Source organism: Cyprinodon variegatus, unplaced genomic scaffold, assembly GCF_000732505.1.
Source record: "Cyprinodon variegatus isolate N-32 unplaced genomic scaffold, C_variegatus-1.0 Scaffold520, whole genome shotgun sequence".
Lineage (NCBI taxonomy): Eukaryota > Metazoa > Chordata > Actinopteri > Cyprinodontiformes > Cyprinodontidae > Cyprinodon > Cyprinodon variegatus.
In genome coordinates, this window is record NW_015150973.1 from 43,198 (window position 1) to 61,862 (window position 18,665).

The following is an 18,665-nucleotide window of genomic DNA, read 5'->3' on the forward strand; positions in this document are numbered from 1 at the left end:
GAATACTTTATTGTTATAAATTATATCAACATTTTAATGGTATCGATTTAGACACTGACGGATAAGAGGTATAGAAAATGAACGGATGGGTAGATTCATCCGGATCCTCTGATACTTTAGATCACACAGAGGTGTTGTTTCTATTCATAGGTTAATGGTACTTGCACAAATACATAAAAGTGTATAACGAGATCAATTTCCTTTTGTATGATTAACAGGAAAAACAAACATGTATGTCTGATGCTGTCCAGAATTTCTACATAACTATGCAAATGATCTCAATATTACCGTACCTTTAATATTTATGAGCTTATTGTATAGAGCATTTTATCTGACCTGCACTGATCAGCTGTCTTTGGTGTTTACATGCACTTTTTGTACCCTCAGTTACTCAACTTTTTTTTAAATTATCTTTTTATTGTTAGAGTTTATGCGTATAATCTGGACATTGCCATTCTCAAAACTTCAAAGGAGGAATTACAAAATAAAAATTGCCTTTTTAAATAAACTATATATCTTCTCAACAATGAGAAGCAGAATTATTGGGAATACAGATATAATTTTTAAATCCATCTTATTTTAACCCCTCTTTTTTTTTATAAGCTCTCCTTCCCTTTCTTGGTGTTTTCTGTATAAAGAAAAAAACGTAATTTACAGAATCACCATAGTGTTTTAAAATGTTTACTTTCCGGCCAAATCAGCGAGATACATTTGTGTTTACAACACCTTAGTGGAGGACAGGTCATGTCCCAGTCTGGATCATATATATACACAGTGAGGGAAATAAGTATTTGAATACCCTGCTATTTTAAGTTCTCCCACTAAAAACAAAAAAACAAATCCAGGAATCACAATATATGATTTTTTTTTAAATATTTAGCTGTATGATACAGCTACAAATAAGTATTTGAACAGCTGTCTATCAGCTAGAATTCTGACCCTCAAAGGCCTGTTAGTCTGCCTTCAAAATGCCCACCTCCACTCCATTTATTATCCTAAATTAGATGCACCTGTTTGAGGTTGTTAGCTGCATAAAGACACCTGTCCACTCCATTCAGTCAGTAAGAAATCCAGCTATAAACATGGCCAAGACCAAAGAGCTTTCCAAAGACACTAGAGACAAAATTGTTCACCTCCACAAGGCTGGAAAGGGCTACAGGGAAAATGCCAAGCAGCTTGGTGGAAAAAGGTCCACTGTTGGATCAATCATTAGAACATGGAGGAAGCTAAACATGAATATCAAGCTCCCTCGGACTGGGGCTCCAGGCAAGATCTCACCTCATGGGCTCTCAATGATCCTAGGAAAGGTGAGTAATCAGCCCAGAACTACACGGGAGTAGCTGGTCAATTACATGAAGAGCTGGGACCACCGTTTCCTAGGTTACTGTTGGTAATACATTAAGACATCATGGTTTGAAATCATATATGGCTAGAAAGGTTCGCCTGCTTAAACCAACACATGTCAAGGCCCGTCCTAAGTTTGCTAATGACCATTTGGGTGATCCAGAGGAGTCATGGGAGAAAGTATTGTGTTTAGATGAGACCTAAAATAGAACTTTTTGGTCCTAGTTCCACTAACCGTGTCTGGAGGAAGAAGGAGGATGAGTACCATCCCAGGAACGCCATCCCTACTGTGAAGCGAGGGGGTGGTAGCATCATGCTTTGGGGGTGTTTTTCTGCACATGGGACAGGGCAACTGAACTTTATTAAGGAGAGTGTGACTGGGATCATGTATTGCAAGATTCTGGGGAACAACCTCCTTCCCTCAGTTAGAGCATTAAAAAATCGGTAGAGTCTGACACAGAAAGCCAGAGCTTGAACTGATGACCCTCCATTTGCAGGGCAAACTCCTAAATCTAACCTCTATTTCCCATATTTATTTAGAAAAATTACAAATGGCAAGAAATAACAGATTGGATAATGATTCTTCTGCCAAGTTCTCAATGAAAATTTTGCTGGCAAATAATTTGAGAGTTTCCATGTTCTTTAACTCATAACTTCTAACCTGTTTCTTTATCTGTATATAAATGACTGAAATACTATTAAATATAAAAAGCAAATATGGTAATAGTGAAAACATGCCTGTGTAAAAAATCTTGACTATACCAGTCAACCACAAAACAGGCTCAAACTGAAAGGGAACTCGAATTGTGTTCCTGAAGATATTTCCACACCTTTTCAGGAGTCTGTAAATTCTGCCAGCTTGCATAATCTAACAGAAAATATGTGTTTTATGTCAAACCGTTCTATGACCAAATTTTTGAAACGTTGTTATGCTGTTGGAATCTGACAATCAGCCACAAACATCTGAAGATTGGGCTTTGCATGCTGGAAGCAAACAATTTCCTCATGTTTCAACAATTATTTTAGTAAAGAGGTCAGCTGCTTAACAGTACCAATAATTATAACATACTAACATATTTCTTAACTATGACATTCCTCTGAAGATATTATAAAATACAATTCTTTCAATGATATATATTTTGTTGGTTTAGAGGATAAACTATTTATCTCTAACAATTTGTTGACATAACAGTACAATTTTATTCAGGTTCATGTGCAAGTCTCATATTTATAAAGTTTGTAACTGGTGGGAGCATTGCTTCTGCACAGTTGTCTTAGCACTTTTAGCACAACGGTCATGATATTAGGAATATGTTGCAACAGACTTGGAAATTCATGTCTTGTGGTATATTTTTAAATGAATCAAATCAACTTTTTACAGTCTCAAAACAAAAGTATGTTAGCTCTTGTATTCTTTAGAAACATGCGGGTTTTAATTTAGGTTATACGTAAATTAAGTTATTATGAAATAATTTTTTGTAAATTAATGATGACTTTTAATTCTATCGTTGGTGTGTAAAAATACAAACCAACCAACATTAGAGAAAAACAAACATTACCTTGGCAGGTAGCCTTATGGTGTGCTTTTGCCACTTGTTTAACAAACAGTTTAACAAGTGGCAAAAGGAGATTTAGAGACCTTTGTACTAATTACAGACTATCCACCTAACTCTGCTGAAAACTGAATTTTTAAGGACTCAATTTTTTTTTTTTTTTTTTTTTTTTTTGGAAGTATTACTAATCTCTATCTCATATGAAGACCTACAGCAATTAACCCACTGAGAAGGGTACATATTTGGACAAAGCAGACCTTGCAGAGGAAAAGCATTTTTACCACATCATTATCATGTTCCTAAACCTATTAAACTCACAAAACTTTTCTTAAATGCTTCACATCAAGGCTCAAACGCAGGCACAGTGACCCTCTGGTCCCAGCTACTAGTTGCCATCTATGTAATAATAATAATTTAAAAAAAAACATAGCCACAATATGTTATCTTATTTGTTGGCATATTGTTTCATTACTGGTAACTGTGTATCAATTTTTTTTTATTCTCTTCAGTATTTCAATTTAATATCTTTACTGTTAAACAAAGGTCAATCTAGAGACAGCCATTTGAAATGTACTTAAGCAAGGCACGTTTAAGTTTGCTGTTTGTTTATACTTAAAAACTGTACCTATACCTATATACTCATGCAGTAGAAATCCCTCATACTATTGTTTATAGTCTTTTGTCTTTTACCTTTGCATAAATACAAACTAATGTAATGTTTCTCAAGTTTCCCTTTAAAACAGTTATTTTTTATCTCCTTACTTTCTCAGATCCTGGGGGATCAGTGTATTTCATACAACACTTATATCTGAGTAACATTTCCTTGTTTTGAGAGTGACTCAACGTTTACTAAAACATAATCTATGATTAGTTCAAAATGGCCTTCAGTGTAGATACTCTAATCTTTTTCCAGTGTTATTTGTACCCTTTTTTTGCCCTCTATAGATATTATGTTCATTTGATAAGCCCAGTGGATGTTCCCTGAGGAGAAATGATAAATGTGAGAGAAGGGTTGCTTGCATCTGATTCACATGTCAAGATCAGAGCTAGTAAATGTCAGCTGATGTGTTTCCACAAATAGCATCAGTGATTGGGGGGGTAGCAAAACATATGAGGGAGTTATGTAGGGGGAGTAATATTACAGATTCTAGGCTATGGCTGTCCACATCTTTGATGTCTGACTGCCTGTGTCCTTGTTCGAGATTATGACTCACCACAAACCAACACAACCCTGTGTCTTTTTCTACGAAACCTGATTAATCTTTTATCTGCATTCGGAATATCTGAATGACCCATTCATGTTTTTCAACAGAACAAAAACAGAAGGAAGAATAGATGGGGAACAAGGAAGCAAAAAATGTGAAATGTGAAAAAATAATGGCAGTTACAGAGAGTCCCACTCACCGATCTCAAAGCTCCCATCAATGACTCCTATTAGGTAGCTTGGGATGTCAAAGCGCCTTTCCAGCTGAGTTATTGTGCTCTTCATGTAGCTCCCCGACAGAGCCTTAGCAAAATAGGCAAACGACAATGCTACCAGAAACATCTGGGGAATTGAAAGAGAGAAGGAAATAAGAGAAGGGTTTACATTGATATAAACAAACCGAGACAATGTGCTGAACTACTGTTTTGTGTTTTTAAACCAGTAAAACGAATAAAGTGTTATATTATTACGACTGAAAAATGTATCAAGCAATTCTCTTTACCTTTTGTTGCCAGTGAAAGGTGTAGCTACTATATTAAGAATAACTTTTGGTTTTCAGAATTTTCAGAATTGGAGGATCTCCTGTTGTATTTTAGCCAAAAATGGGGATCAGGCCTTTATTTCTGATTATTAACCTAAAATGTAAAGATCTGGTTATACACTCCTCACTCTGCTGCAAAAACTACTGGAGGTTAGTTTTTTTGGTTCAATTTGCGTGTTTTCTAATAACAAGGCTTTTGTTGGGCTACTCTATAAAGCCTGAAGCTAATCCAGACAATTTGATTTGAGAAAGCTTCCTGGAGGAGAAGCAAAAGGTCTCCAAACTTTGTAAACAAAGTCCAGTTGTTTGTTTTAACTTTTTTTTGAGAGTCTTAACCATCACAGTGGAGGTTAGAAGTTCACCACAGCTCCTTTGCATAAAAAAAAAAAAAAACTCCTCCAACATCAAAACTAATTTGGGACACATCTGTTTATATAATAATAATTGCAATGATGTTCTTGGCTACTCTTTATGTTGTTGCATTGTGGGGATTTGCACAAAATGAAAGAGGGCCCATTTGTTCTCAGTCTAGCCACAGATCATCCCTATTTTGCTGGAGGGCAACAAGCAGCCTGATGTCATTCACAACAAAAATTACCTTGACAACAACAAAGACATGGGGGGAGGTAATCATCAGTCAAAAGCCATAGCGGCAGAGCATAGGACTAAAACTACCTCCACCTTCCTAAAAAAAACTATGTCCTATAAATCCTGGGGTTTGATATGCGACTCTGCTTTTTTTAAAATGGCTGTCCGCCAATCCAATAGATGCTGAAGTGGATATGGTGGATATAGAGGCGAGGCATCAGTTCATAGAAGATTTTGTACCAAATCTTTTGGTGAGTTCACCTCTAAGTAATTGGCATAATACCAAAGTTATTATTCAACAAATTCATAGGATAATCTTCTTTTTTTGTTAGTTATCAAAGTCTGTTTACTTTTCAGTTTAAAAAAATCCTTTATCAGACAGATACACCACTTAAATAATGGCCCTAGGAAGAAAAAAACAAAACAATGTTTGACTTTTTAAAAGGGAGTCCAGATGAAAGAACAATACAACCTTTATGTTATCTTTAGACTGTCTCTAATCTCAGCCCATCTGCTTGTGAGTTAGTGGAAAAAGAACATTTTATGACTCTGTGTATTGCCCTTACAATGTATTCCATTCAATTTACTGTCCAAGAGAAGCCCTGCACACGAAATTCACATTACACACATGGTCAGAAAGGCCCGCTCTAACCATACAGTTAATTGATCTTCCCGTTGCACAACAGTACATCATTGTAAAGTACATGTTTTATCTACAAAACTATTTCAAAAGTAGCGAAAACAAACAATGTTTGGCCTTTCAGTGACTATTGGAGGCAGATGACTATACTGTTAGTTCTGGTGTAACCATGTTAAACATATTACCAAGAGCAAAAGTCAGCCACTGTTGAACTTGTTCTGGTATATTCAGAACCCTTTATATGTAACCCTATCAGGGGTTTTAGCCAGTGAAAGAGAAAAAGAGTCCCAACTGAGCACATTCTTATACATAGCTTTCATTTACATGATTAAAGTGGAACAGAGCGCATCAGTGTAAACAGATCACGCTGGCCACCACAATTGGCTCAGAGGCTTAAACAACTGCAAGTTGTCATGTGCACTTCCTGGGGGGTTGAATACCGAACAAGCATGCATATACATTTGTTTCCCCTTTTGTTTCCAGGCATTCCTTTTTTTCTCCTACTGAATCAAAATGGCCTGTACTGTTTCCCTTGCAAACTAATTAACAGGAGAAAGAGTAGGTGGTTTGTTTTCTTGCAGACAACCCTGTATTTGGTGAATTAGCATTTACCATTACAATAAATTATGCCTTTCAGTTAGCATTTAAGGAGATGTTATTTACTTGGGTTGATGGTTTGGTTTGCATGAGTCCCTGTTTCTCCTTTAGTTCAGTAATTGCTTTATTCTGTACTGTGGGTCATGGGAAAACAAGCACATACTGTTGTCAGTAGGGCTGAACAATGATTCAATATCACATTGCAATTGAATTTAACTACATGGCATCAATATTGATAGGATTATTTTTATTTCAGATATTTCAATATACACTTCAATGCAAGTTTGTAACTTTTTCTAATAACATTTTACTGGAAGAGTTTAAAAACCTTAAAATCAATATAAGTTTATACAGGATTCTGCTGTTACCATTCTTGACAGTTTTTCTGAGGCTTTTATTTTGTTTGTATTGATGTCGAAGTTGTATCACATTGACTAAAATTAAGATCTATATCATAATATAAGTTTAAAACATATTGTCCAGCCTTACATGTCACAACCACAAAGTTTCATGCATTTGACTGGGATGTGACAGATAAACCCCAAGTCCTTAATCAGGGCAAAATGGAAGGAATATGATGCATGCTTTTGAAAATGTAATAATAAATATCAGCAAACTCTGGACTGCAATAAAAAAATTACAGGTTATTTTAGAATTTGTAGAATAAAAGGCCAACTGTGTTTTTTTTTTTTTTTTTATCTCTTAGCCTAATTTTAGTTACCGTATCAGAAGGCTAAAGGTATTGGTAAAAGAAAGCCATAAGGCAGACCATTTCCATTGTTTTAATATGAACATTATTTCTTTGTATCTGTAGTTTTCAAAGCTGACCTTTTCCTTTAACCTTTTCTCTTTTTACTAAAATCTTGGAATTTGTGTGCAGTTTGTGAATCATGAAGTGGTCAATCCTAGGAAGGCTATTGCTTTTTCATGACTATCATTAATATATATAGTTCTTATTTGGACAGTTGTTTTTTAATCATTTAAATGTGAAAAAAATAAATAAAATGAAAACAAAAAAACTGCCCTTTTTTATAACTGTCAGGAGAATGACTACAAATGCACAGAAAGAAAGAATGTCGAGTCATGACACAGGGTTCACTTTAGGTTACCACAGCTCAAACCCAGCCAGTTTGTAATTACCAGTTACCTTAAACATGAGTGTTAAGAGGAGTGCATGGAGACAGCCAAGTGTTAACATGCAAAGTCTAGAGACACAGAGATTCTAGGTGACCTGAACCTAGACAAGACAAAAGGGTTAAATGTGAATTATGATGAATCCTTTATATATAACGGAGCAATTCTTAATACATATTCCCATGTTACTTTTCCAGTTTAAGCATGGGTACAACTTATTTTTTATTTTTTTTCAGATCTGAATGTTTAGTCATGAACTCACAAAGCAGAATTTAAGGCTTTCAATGACAATCCTAACAAAACTAAGTACATTTACAGGTATGCATGATATACATCCCTTTTTAACAGTGAAATAGTTCTCAGATTGTGCCTTGCAACAAATCAAAGCAAAATGAGGCAACACAGAGACATTGTAGCGCCACAGTTTTAGCCCATTTGGAGGAATTAACAAAAGCGGAAAATAACACTGAGCACCGGATTAAAGTTGTAGCACACTGTGCCATATCCCACCCAGCCGCTCGGGGAACCAAACAATTCTGAGAAGAAATAACTCTGTCCTGCCTCAACAGTCTGTATTATGATAAGCTGCTTGAACACCATTGTCTCACATCACTTTCATGTTTGGAAAAAAAAAAATCTTCCAGATTGATTGATCTTATTCAAAGCTTTTTCTATGCCTTTTTTTTTTTACCTCCTTAGAAGAGTGTTTGAAGCTTTTGGTTTGAAAATACGAGGAATAGCCTGAGGTAGACTGGGAGGTTGTCATCGTGTTCTACAGAGTTCTATAGAAATAAGAAAGGTAAATAAAGCTAATAGATGCTAAAACAAAACAAGAGTATATTTTGTGTTAAAGACACAAACTGCCACCAAGAAGATGGTCAATATTTAAGCTATTTATGGTATATAGCATTATAATTGAGACTATAGTAGTTGAATAATTTGTTTAATCTCTTTTTTTTAAATGACTGGACTTTATAATGTAGATCTTGTGCTTTAATTTTTTGTTAGATATTTTAAGGTGTCTTTCATTAAGTGGCTTAAAGGCAAGATCTGCGTTATGACTGACCAAGCAGCTCATATTACAGACTGACCAAGGGACAGAGCCATTCCTTGTGCAGTGTCTGGGCCTCCATGGTTTCATCCATTACATTCCAAAAAAAGCTTGATTTGACAGAGATCAAAGGGGATTGGGAAGCTATGTAAACATTTTATGTCCATGCTTTCCTCAGCTGTCATTGAGAAATTCTCTGAATGGGTTGAGGCAAAACTCAAAGACGCCAGAGGATTTTGATCAGCTTCACTGCCTCTCTAATAAAATAAACTATTATGACGTCTAATCCTCTTATGGATTAGTTCAGTGCACCAATCTATTCACATTAAAGAAACTTTATAATAAATGTCCCCATAGCAGATTAGATTTTAGGTAGGATAATCAAGTATGATTTATTTTTAAGAGAGATGTTTGATTTCCATATATTCTGTTCTGATATCAACATAATTATTTTATCTAATGGTTCAATAGAAACAGTAAAAGAGTTCTGACTTATTTTTTCTACTTTTTCTATTGCATTTCTGTTTATTAGGGCTTGTGATAGAGCAAGTTATCCCAATAATCTACATGTGAACCTGCTTGTTTCTCCACAATCTGAGAGGCAGCTTGGACATAAAGAATTACATTAATTAAATTATGTTTTAAGTTATCTAAGATTGTACTCGTGCTGTCTTCTGCTTATCCAGATCACGAGGTCAGCAGTCTCAGCAGAGACTCACAGATTTCCTTCTCCCAGGATACGTCCTCCAGCTTCTCTTTGGAAAGCCCGAGGTGTTTGGAGGCCAGCTGAGAGACCAACCATGCCTTGGACATCCTCCTCCATCGATCTCCAACTACATTCTCTTCACTCTTGAACATGAGCCCTAGATTATTAAACCCCACTTGAGACAGTAACCTACTCAAACCTGAAGGGGGAAAGCCACTTTTTTCCTGTCAGGAACCATGGCAAAACCAGGGACGAATCCTGTTGGTTGCCAAACCTTGAAATCCTCTCAAATCCTGTTATGAACTAGGCAGCCCTGCTGGAGTCCAACGTGCACTGTTCCCAGTGCAAGTTGGGAACAGTGGTCCACACTGCTGGCTTAATGCCAGCAATGACTTGGTGGAAACCCCACAAATCCTAGTGGTGGACACAGGTAGTAAGGGATGCTGTCAGCGCTAAACTAGAAGTCCTATTAACCCTAGTTGCATTGTGGGACCCCTGAGGCAGAGAACATGTGCCCATTTGCTGCTGTCCAGGTAGTTGCAGAGGCAAAAGTTTGGGCTCAAAGGGTGTTTTGTGAGACCACAGAAAAAGACTGTAGATGGGCCACAAAGCAATTCTGGCAAACCGTTCTGCTCCTCCGGAGGGGATAGTACTGCTTTGCCAATTCCCTTTTGTGGGAGTGGGGAGCCGCCAACTTTAAATTAAGTAATGTTGGACTTTTTAAGGATTACGCAGGGATTGGGTACTCGGAGCTGGACTTGTTCATCAACCAGGTGGAAGTCACAGAGGTGGTCAAAAAAAAATCAGCCATGACGACCTTTGAACTCTGGATTTTATTGGGCTGTCGTGGTTGACACACCACTTGAACATTGTGAGATAGTCCGGAACAGTGCCCCTGCATTGGCAGACTGGGGTGGTAGTTACCTTCCTTTAGGAGGGGGACCAGAGGGGGTATTCCAGTTATCGGGGGATCACACTTCTTGTCCTTCTCGTCCAGGGTGCTGGAGAGAAGAGGCCTGCTGATTGTCAAACCTTGGCATAAGAAGGAACCGTGTGGTTTTCATCCCCTGTTTTACATCTCAAACTGGTGTTCATTTTTGCTGAACTTCAGCTCTTTTTGGCTCTACCTGCACAAGTACTAGCTCTGGCATGGATAAACCAGTGCCATATTCGTACATAATTTTTGATCGTCTACAGCTAAATAACACCTTTAAGTAAGTATTGGAAACAAGGTTCGGAACAAGAACATCATCCAACCCTAAGGCAGATAAAAAAAACATGTTTATTCTGCATTTAGAAAAAAAAAATGGGGTAAAGCACCATAACATTGACAGCAGTTTCAGCTGAAAGACACAGAATTGCTGTCCCACAGCTCCAAAGCTAGAAAAATTTGCTGGTCAAAGGACATATAAAGCTTTAACAAAAGGGATTCTTTATTCTTTACCACATAACAGGACCAAGCTGTGAGTCTGGGGTGGTTCTTATCAATATTGCACCCCTGCTCCATGCCAAGAGGGGGAATCACCTACTGCTTAACAAATATGTTGTGAATAGGGCTAACCAATTTTGCCTAAAATCTAAATTGCGATTATTATTAACCAAAATTGAGATTGCAGTTTTATTTCAATTTTCCTTTGCTCTAACCCCAAGCTTGTAGATGTTTCATCTGATTCTTTCTGTTTTTGAAAGCTTGCTTGCGCAGAGTCCATCGTTGCAGGACTTTACTGTAATCTTTGTGTAAAAAAGTGTTTACTAATTTGTGTGCATGGAGCTGATTGCTAGCTGCAAATCTATCTCCCTTTCTGTGTGGCGACAAACCCACTTCAAGTAGTTTAACGCCTTCTAAATTGGTGAAGGAAGAAATTTAGTGCCTTGCTCTTAAATATAGTGTGGCTCTACAATTTGAAAATTGTGTTTTGTTAAATTGCAATTACATTGCAAATGCAATTAATTGCCCAGCCCTAGTCTTGAAGCAAAGTTTTGTATTGTGTAGCAGTGTTTCATGATATTTAACAGTCCACATGAATTATATTTTGCTCAGCATTATCCGATGTAGAAAAGGTAAAGAATAGAGTACATCAGGTGAAGGTTACAAGTACTAAGCCACACTTCTTTGTTTCTTCAATCTCAACTGAATGCTTAGAAACCACAGAGGGTGAATAATCTTGATTGATCCAAGAGGAGCTTGTGTTTGTTTCTCTACAAAACAAAGAAACTGGTGCTGGTCAAGCATAAGGACCGTTTTAGTGAAAGGACAACTGTGATGAAAATCTACACAATGGCATCAAGAGCAAATAACATGAACAACTAAAGTTATTCTCCTACAAATAATTTCATCAATGACTAAAAGACTTAGATTCAAGCCAAACCAAAATGCATTTGACTTAAATGTCATACACAGCACAGCAAGCCTCTAAAAATCTAGCAATAATTTGACAATAATTTGAACAAAAGAACTACATAATGTTTAAAAGCTATATAAATGTGATTAATGGCAAGTTGTGGCTACATAATTTATGAATTTGTTAATAAAGCTCTAAAAATGTTAATGCGTCAAATGCTGAACAACATGTCCTCCCTCTACTGCCAAGGATGTTTTTAAGAACTGAACCCTGAGAAAATAATGACTGGTTGTTTACTGGCCAACAAATGTTTCCATCTTTGTGGTAATGACATGCTGCAAGCTCCAAAGGCAGTTTTTCTTAGTAGTGAAAGCCTAAGATCAAATCAAAAAGTGTAAAACATTGCAGTGATTCATTTACATTTACATTTGAATGGGATAAGAAACCCAGATTGAAATTATTATTATATTCTATTGATAATCATGATTTTAGAGGACTAAATGTAGTAAAATTGCTGTTTCAAGGTTTGTTGTTAAAAATAAACATACGGCTGCGTACCTACTAGAAGAGCATGTGACCCCATAAAAAAGCTTAACTCAGCACACCAAAGGTGTTAGTTGGAGCGCGATAATCCTAGTGTCTGAAAGATATATTATCACGTGTACCCTCAGACTGGTGCTGGGAGAGCCGCTGGGTTTGCCATTTGTCGTGTCACTTCGTCCGTTCTCCTGCACACAGTCCTCCTCGCTTCTGTCCTCCATTCTCCAGATATGTCTTTGCTTCTCCTCAGCAGGCATGCAACCCTGCAAATGGATAATTCAAGCATGTGACCCACTTCTCATCCATAGCAAAGAAAAAAAAAAAAATAAATAAATAAAGCCTGGAGTACAGAAGAAAACTGACACACAAACTAAAAAACTGCCCGTGTTTTGTCCTGAATATCCTCAGGCTTCAGTCACAAGTAAAAGTCAGCATTGTATTCAGGCTGTACGACGTGGACGTGCTTTGAGAACAAAAGCTTTTTGTTTCAGGTTAACTATTTTAAGCTAAAAATATCAAACACTCTGAGCTGAACATTCCAACCAATCAAACTCTGTACCTACTTGTATTGTTCAGGGCAGTAACTGAGATCATGAGACCAAATATAATGAATCTTAAACCAGGACTGTGAAGTCTGCTAAAACCATAATCTTCAGTCTAAGAACCTCAGTGCGCTGAAACCAAACGACGTCAGAGGAGAATTGATTACTTTGAGGTTGACAAGATGAACTTCAGTGGTTGTGGGTACCAAATTTTAGCTGAAAGTGTGGGAAATCTTACATTTTGAGAATATAAGGGTAAAGAAATATTAAAATAACCTCAAATCTGTTAGCTATGAAATTCATTCAAAGTCATTGGATATTTCATTAATGAAAATACGCCATTTACAACATGGCAGCTCGACACATTTAGAAATGTAGTTTGGGTGAAGATGATTTTATAGAAATGTAAAAAATGTAAGGGCTGCTTACATTGTTTTTATTATTGTAATTTTTTGTCTACAGTAACATGGATTGTACAATAATGTGACAAAGTCAGACATTTTTAAAAACAAGCATTATGCTATGGATCTACATTTTGGTCATTTTTTTAAACGTTTTTTGTTCTATGATTGCATGAATTCTCTAAGGATCAGTTTATTTAAAATTATAAATCCATGCCTGCTTGTTGGCAGCTAGGGTTGCAACTAATGTTATTTTGCAAATTGTTTTTTTTTTCAATTAATCAATTAATAATCAGATAGCAAAACATTCCTCAAAGAAGACTTTTTAAAACATTAAACCAGATAAAACTAAAACTTTTCCTCATGAGGAGTTCTGGATAGAGAATATTGACCTACGGGCTTTTTAATCTTAAATGCAAAATATTTATTTATTTTTTACAACTTTGATATAATTACTGCTATAAGTTATAAATCTGCTATAAGTCTCTATATTCAATTTAACGATTAATTGATTATTTCAATAATCGATTATCACAATTAATCTGATTTATTGTTCCAGCTCTATTAGAAGCACTATTGCACTACTTAATATAATGATCTCCTAAAGTTCATCATTGACGACAATGTGATATCAGAGGTCACATGCAGTTTTAGGCATAAAATGTACTGCCAAAAAAGTACAGCAATTGAAAATATTAAATATTTATCATATTACATACCATTAAATATAATAATACACTTCTAAATCCATTTGAATCTGTCTTTGATGAATGATGAATGATGGCTGATTTAATCATCACTTCCTAGATTGTAAGCCAGACTGCTAATGTGTAGTTCTCCGCATTATTACCCTGTGCCTGTTCCAATCAAATCCATATGGGAAAAGGAGGGATGTTCAGCTGGATGTGTGAAGAGCACCTATTGCCCCCCTGCATAAATTTGGTTTGAGCCAATCCGTTAACCTATTAAAGGGCCGCAAGCGGCATGAGGAACAACAACAGCTTAGTCGTAATAATGTTTATCTTAGGTATAACGGTTTACAGCACATGCTATTATTTTAATGCAATGTCTTAAGCCAAAGGGCAGAATTAGTCCTCACTTAAGAAATTTTGATGAGTCCCTCCAACAAAGATGGCTGGCTGAACCACAGCAGTTAACAGGTGGCCACGGAGGAAGGAGGGATGGATAGGAAGAGGGACAAGGGTCAGCACCCCCCTCCTTGGACATCTTAAGCAAAACATTACCTATTGTCACACGTACTCACTATTCTACTTCCTCACTGTGCAATAGCACATGCCAACTACTGTGTAGCCTTTTTTTAAACTTTTTTTAAGGTCAGTGCATTTCTGCAGTGCTAGTGCAATAATCCAAGTCAACTACTATGTAGTATTCCCTTAGCTCTCCACTGTGCAGATATTTTTATATCTGAGGGAATCATATTCTAGGACATTACAACATTTTTAATGCTTTTTTGTACTATATACACTCTTTTTTTTATATTGCCTGTTGTAAGTTTATCTTTAATGGCATCTTGCTTTAACTCTTTGTACTCTATTTAACCCACTGGAACAAGAATTTCCCTGAAGGAGTAATTCCTAGGGAAAAATCAAGTTCAGTCTAAGTCTAAGGTGAAGGAGGGGCCATTAAAGTTAAATAAAAAACTAGAACCCTGCTGATCTCTCAACAATGGGACTTTAAATGTTGTGATGTAAAGTCTTTGTAGTTTAGAAGCTGAAGCTTTCCAAAACTTTGGTACACATTAATACCAGTAGTCGGCTCATGACTATCTAAACTTTTTAATATGGTTACTGATAGGTCCTTTGGATCTATTTAATTATTTTTCTTAACAAAATCTGTTTTACTAATTGTTTAAAAACAATTAAGGTAATAGCTTCAGTGGTATTGAGATAGGATCCCAGTTTTCATCTGCTAATTTTATTTTTCAAAACAAATTGCTCAAATTTTTACAGCAGAACTTATCAGTTTTTCTTTAGTTCTAATTCAGATTTTATAGAAAACAGCAATTTTAACTTCAGTCAAAAAATATGTAAAATTCCTTTATTATGAACGTATATTGACCTAATAAGAAATATAATTTAAATTAAACCTAACTGAATAGAATGCAGCTATCTTAATATATTTGAATCCCTTGGCCTGTTGTTTTTTAATTCATCCTTTTCTGTGCCCACCATGAAAACCCTCTGGCCCCCTCCTTGCCCCCTGGTGTAGCTGCTGTGGAGTAGAGTATAAAGCTGGATAGAGGATCTCTGGTCTCTTTCTCTGGGCTTCCATCAAAGGCACTGACACATCCTAAGCTGCTGCTGCACTATTTTGAATCTCCATTCAACACCGTTCAATCTGGTTTTATCTTCCGCGCTTTTTTACAATTCAGAGTTGTAACTAGATATTGCAAATAAATAAAAATTTGTTTGGCCATGCTTTTAGCCCTATGTGCCTTTTTTTATTCACATACAAAATCTTAGCACTTTTAAGTGTGATTTGGCCCAGTTATTTTCTGCTAGTCTGTCTGAAAACACCAGGGATTTCTGACATAGCAGTGCTGTGCTTCAAAGTCAGAGGAAGGCATGACTGTGTCAACCTAAATAAATCTACACTGACATCACATCAATGTCAACAACATTTAACTGGAAAAATGTCGGAGAAAGGAAGGCTAAGCATGGCTGAAAGTTCTCCTGGAATTTCTACCATATTTCTGACATCATAAGCACAAACCTAAACTGGAAAAAGCAACGACATAACCAAATTTAACAGTAGCATTCATGAAGAAAATTTTATTAAAATTCTTACAAAATGACATTTAAAAAACTACCGGTAGTAAATGTCATCTGTTAAAGTTCTGCATCTTGATGTGTTTTTGGAATCTGCACATTACATCAGGACTGGTACTTGGTCTGAAATCAACATGTTGGTTAAATTCTTAAATGCTTTTCTGCAATCAGTCACTGAGTAGGAGGGATATGCTGAAAGACAATAGTTTGGGGGTTGTTCATTAATGTGTTTCTCTGATCCAAATGCAGGTATGGATCATGTTTAATCATGTTTACAACATTAAATCGATGAAAGAGGAGAGACTGGCCATACAGTCACTTGATCTGTAGAAAGGCTTTATTCCAACACTACTCATATGATGACTCGTGGTCTATATTATAACACACATTCATTGTACTTTTTTTTTTTCCTAACTCTAATTCCCCTTAAAAGCTGCTGTCTTTGTTCATTTTCCTCCATGGTAAGTAAAATGCAGTTATCTTGCAGTTATCTTGTGTGGAAGTATTGTTGGTGGAAAATCTCTTCAAATTCAATTCTCCTCTTATTCATTGCAGCAGTTTTGTAGTTTCCAAGCCATTAATGTGGAGAAGCTGTTTTGAAAATAAAGAAAAACAAGCTGAATTTATTGTTTATTTCCAGGTGGGAGGCACCTTACAGTATTTGTGTGCTTAGGGCCCCCAATTGGCTAGGACTGCCTCTGATTTTAAGTATTATCTGAAAATATGTCAAACAGGATTTTGAGGTGGCAGGTTCCCCTTTTGGATGGGCTAATTCTAGCTTGTGGATTGCAGAGTCCCACCTTTGTTTCCTTCTGTGGTGCAGTTAAACAAAACCCAAATAAGCTGATACCCATCCGCTGTGTTTTATGCTCATAACAGGCAGAGTAAACACAAAATGTAAAATTTTAAAATCCCCAAAACTGTAATTTAGAGCACTGAGTGGTTCCTTCATTTCTTTGCATTTAAACAACAAGCATCTTTCCTTAGAATGTTATGGCTTTTCCACTTTTTTTCACTGTACTCACTTAGTCCTATGTTGCTGATGGTAAATATATATTGAAGCAATAGGAAGCACAAAATATAAGCATTTTCTTACATTCTATAAAATGATTAAATTACATTAGCATACTGAGAGCACATTTTAAATAGAACCATAATGATCCATGTACAAATCTGATGAGCCACTTCTAAGATGCTGATGATTATGATGACATTTCGGTATGTGGTATATCTGCGCATATTCCATTTATAATGTGTCTATGACCTCCACATAGTTCTTTTCTCTGCCTGTTAATATTATTCTGCTAACCTCAAACTTTCTTTGATTTCTGCTCTTTATACTATTATAACTGATAACTACTCTGAAAAGGTTTCTCAGAAATGTACCTTGTGCAATAACACAATCAACTAAACTGATCAAGTAATTGCTGTTTCAGACAAAATAATTTCTGATACAGACCAATTTTCAAATAAATAATGTGTTACCATTCATTTGCCTCTGTAAATATAAAACCACTACCATGATTTATTTAGGGTTTCTACTGAGATTTTTAATCGAGTTATTAACCAGTATTTTTTTTTTTCTTACATCAGGAAGAATCATTATGACAAAAGATAGACTTCCAGGAATCGGAAGTTTCTTAAAGTTTATCAATCCCAGACACCGAGCCCTGATATCCTGCCGTTCACCTACTGATAAACATTATGTTGATGATAAAAGATTGTTAAAGTGGAGGATTAGGATTATTTTATATTTCGGTTATTTATATGAAAATATTTATGCTCTTTTTCTATGGGCTTCTCTGGAGGCAGATTTGAATTCTATTTTTTGTTGTTTAGATTTCAAGCATATTCAGCTGCTTAAGGTTAGAAAAAGAAGAAAAAATGTAGAAAAAGAAAAAAAAATCATTTAATTTTAATATTTAATTTTACTGATTTTCACTCTGTGAAGGAAAGATATCTATCTAACTTGACTCCTCATTCAGCCTTGTTTCTCTCACCTCCAGTTGATTTGAACTTTCCTTATCAATGACTTGCTTTCTGAAACTTCAGATAAGTAGCTGTTTGTTAGTAACAATTTCAAATCTCAAAACACATCAGCCTTTCTTGATTTTTGTTCTTTCTGGTTTACTTGGATGAGTGGCAAATGGAAAACTGCCTAAGGCTCATGTCATATAATCTTCTTCATATTGATGACTAAATCATTGATTTTTTTTTCTTTTGCAAATGAAAACCAACATCTTAGCCTCTTAGAAAACTAGAATTATAGTATAAAAACTTTGAAGAATTAGTTTAACACATATTTCATATCATAAAGACAAAAGGGGGGGGAGGGGGGGACGCAACAGCTGTCCAGCAGACAGTATTTTACCCAAAATGTTTGCTGTTCTCAGACTGCTGTATCCAAGCATTTGGAAAGTTTGGTTAAAGGACAATTTAAAAAAAATGAAAAAGTAACAAGGATAACCAAACCTTGGAAGAAACAACAAAACACAACCCACTGAAGAATTTGGAAGAGCTTGTCAGGGATGACAATTATGGCTCTTGTAATGTAATGGAAAGTTAGGTGGAAGGGGGGAAAGAGTGTAATCCCATTTCCTGCTTTAAGGACATAATAATTTCCTTTCCAACATAGATATCAGAATCAGAATCAGACATACTTTATTAATCCCAGAGGGAGGGAGATAGATAGA

At 35.9% G+C, this 18,665-nt stretch overlaps 1 protein-coding gene across 1 annotated transcript in view; it reads right to left on the bottom strand.

Moving 5' to 3' along the window:
• Positions 1-12,499, bottom strand: part of LOC107095018 (solute carrier organic anion transporter family member 1C1-like) — a 33,338-nt gene extending 20,839 nt beyond the window's left edge. The window contains exons 1-2 of the mRNA XM_015390972.1: positions 12,366-12,499; positions 4,302-4,443 (exon numbers count right to left, since the gene is read on the bottom strand). Of these exons, the coding sequence (XP_015246458.1) occupies positions 4,302-4,443; positions 12,366-12,497 (274 nt within the window). The 5' untranslated portion in view covers positions 12,498-12,499. The remainder of the gene's footprint in view (positions 1-4,301; positions 4,444-12,365) is intronic.
• Between the last annotated feature and the right edge of the window lie 6,166 nt (positions 12,500-18,665).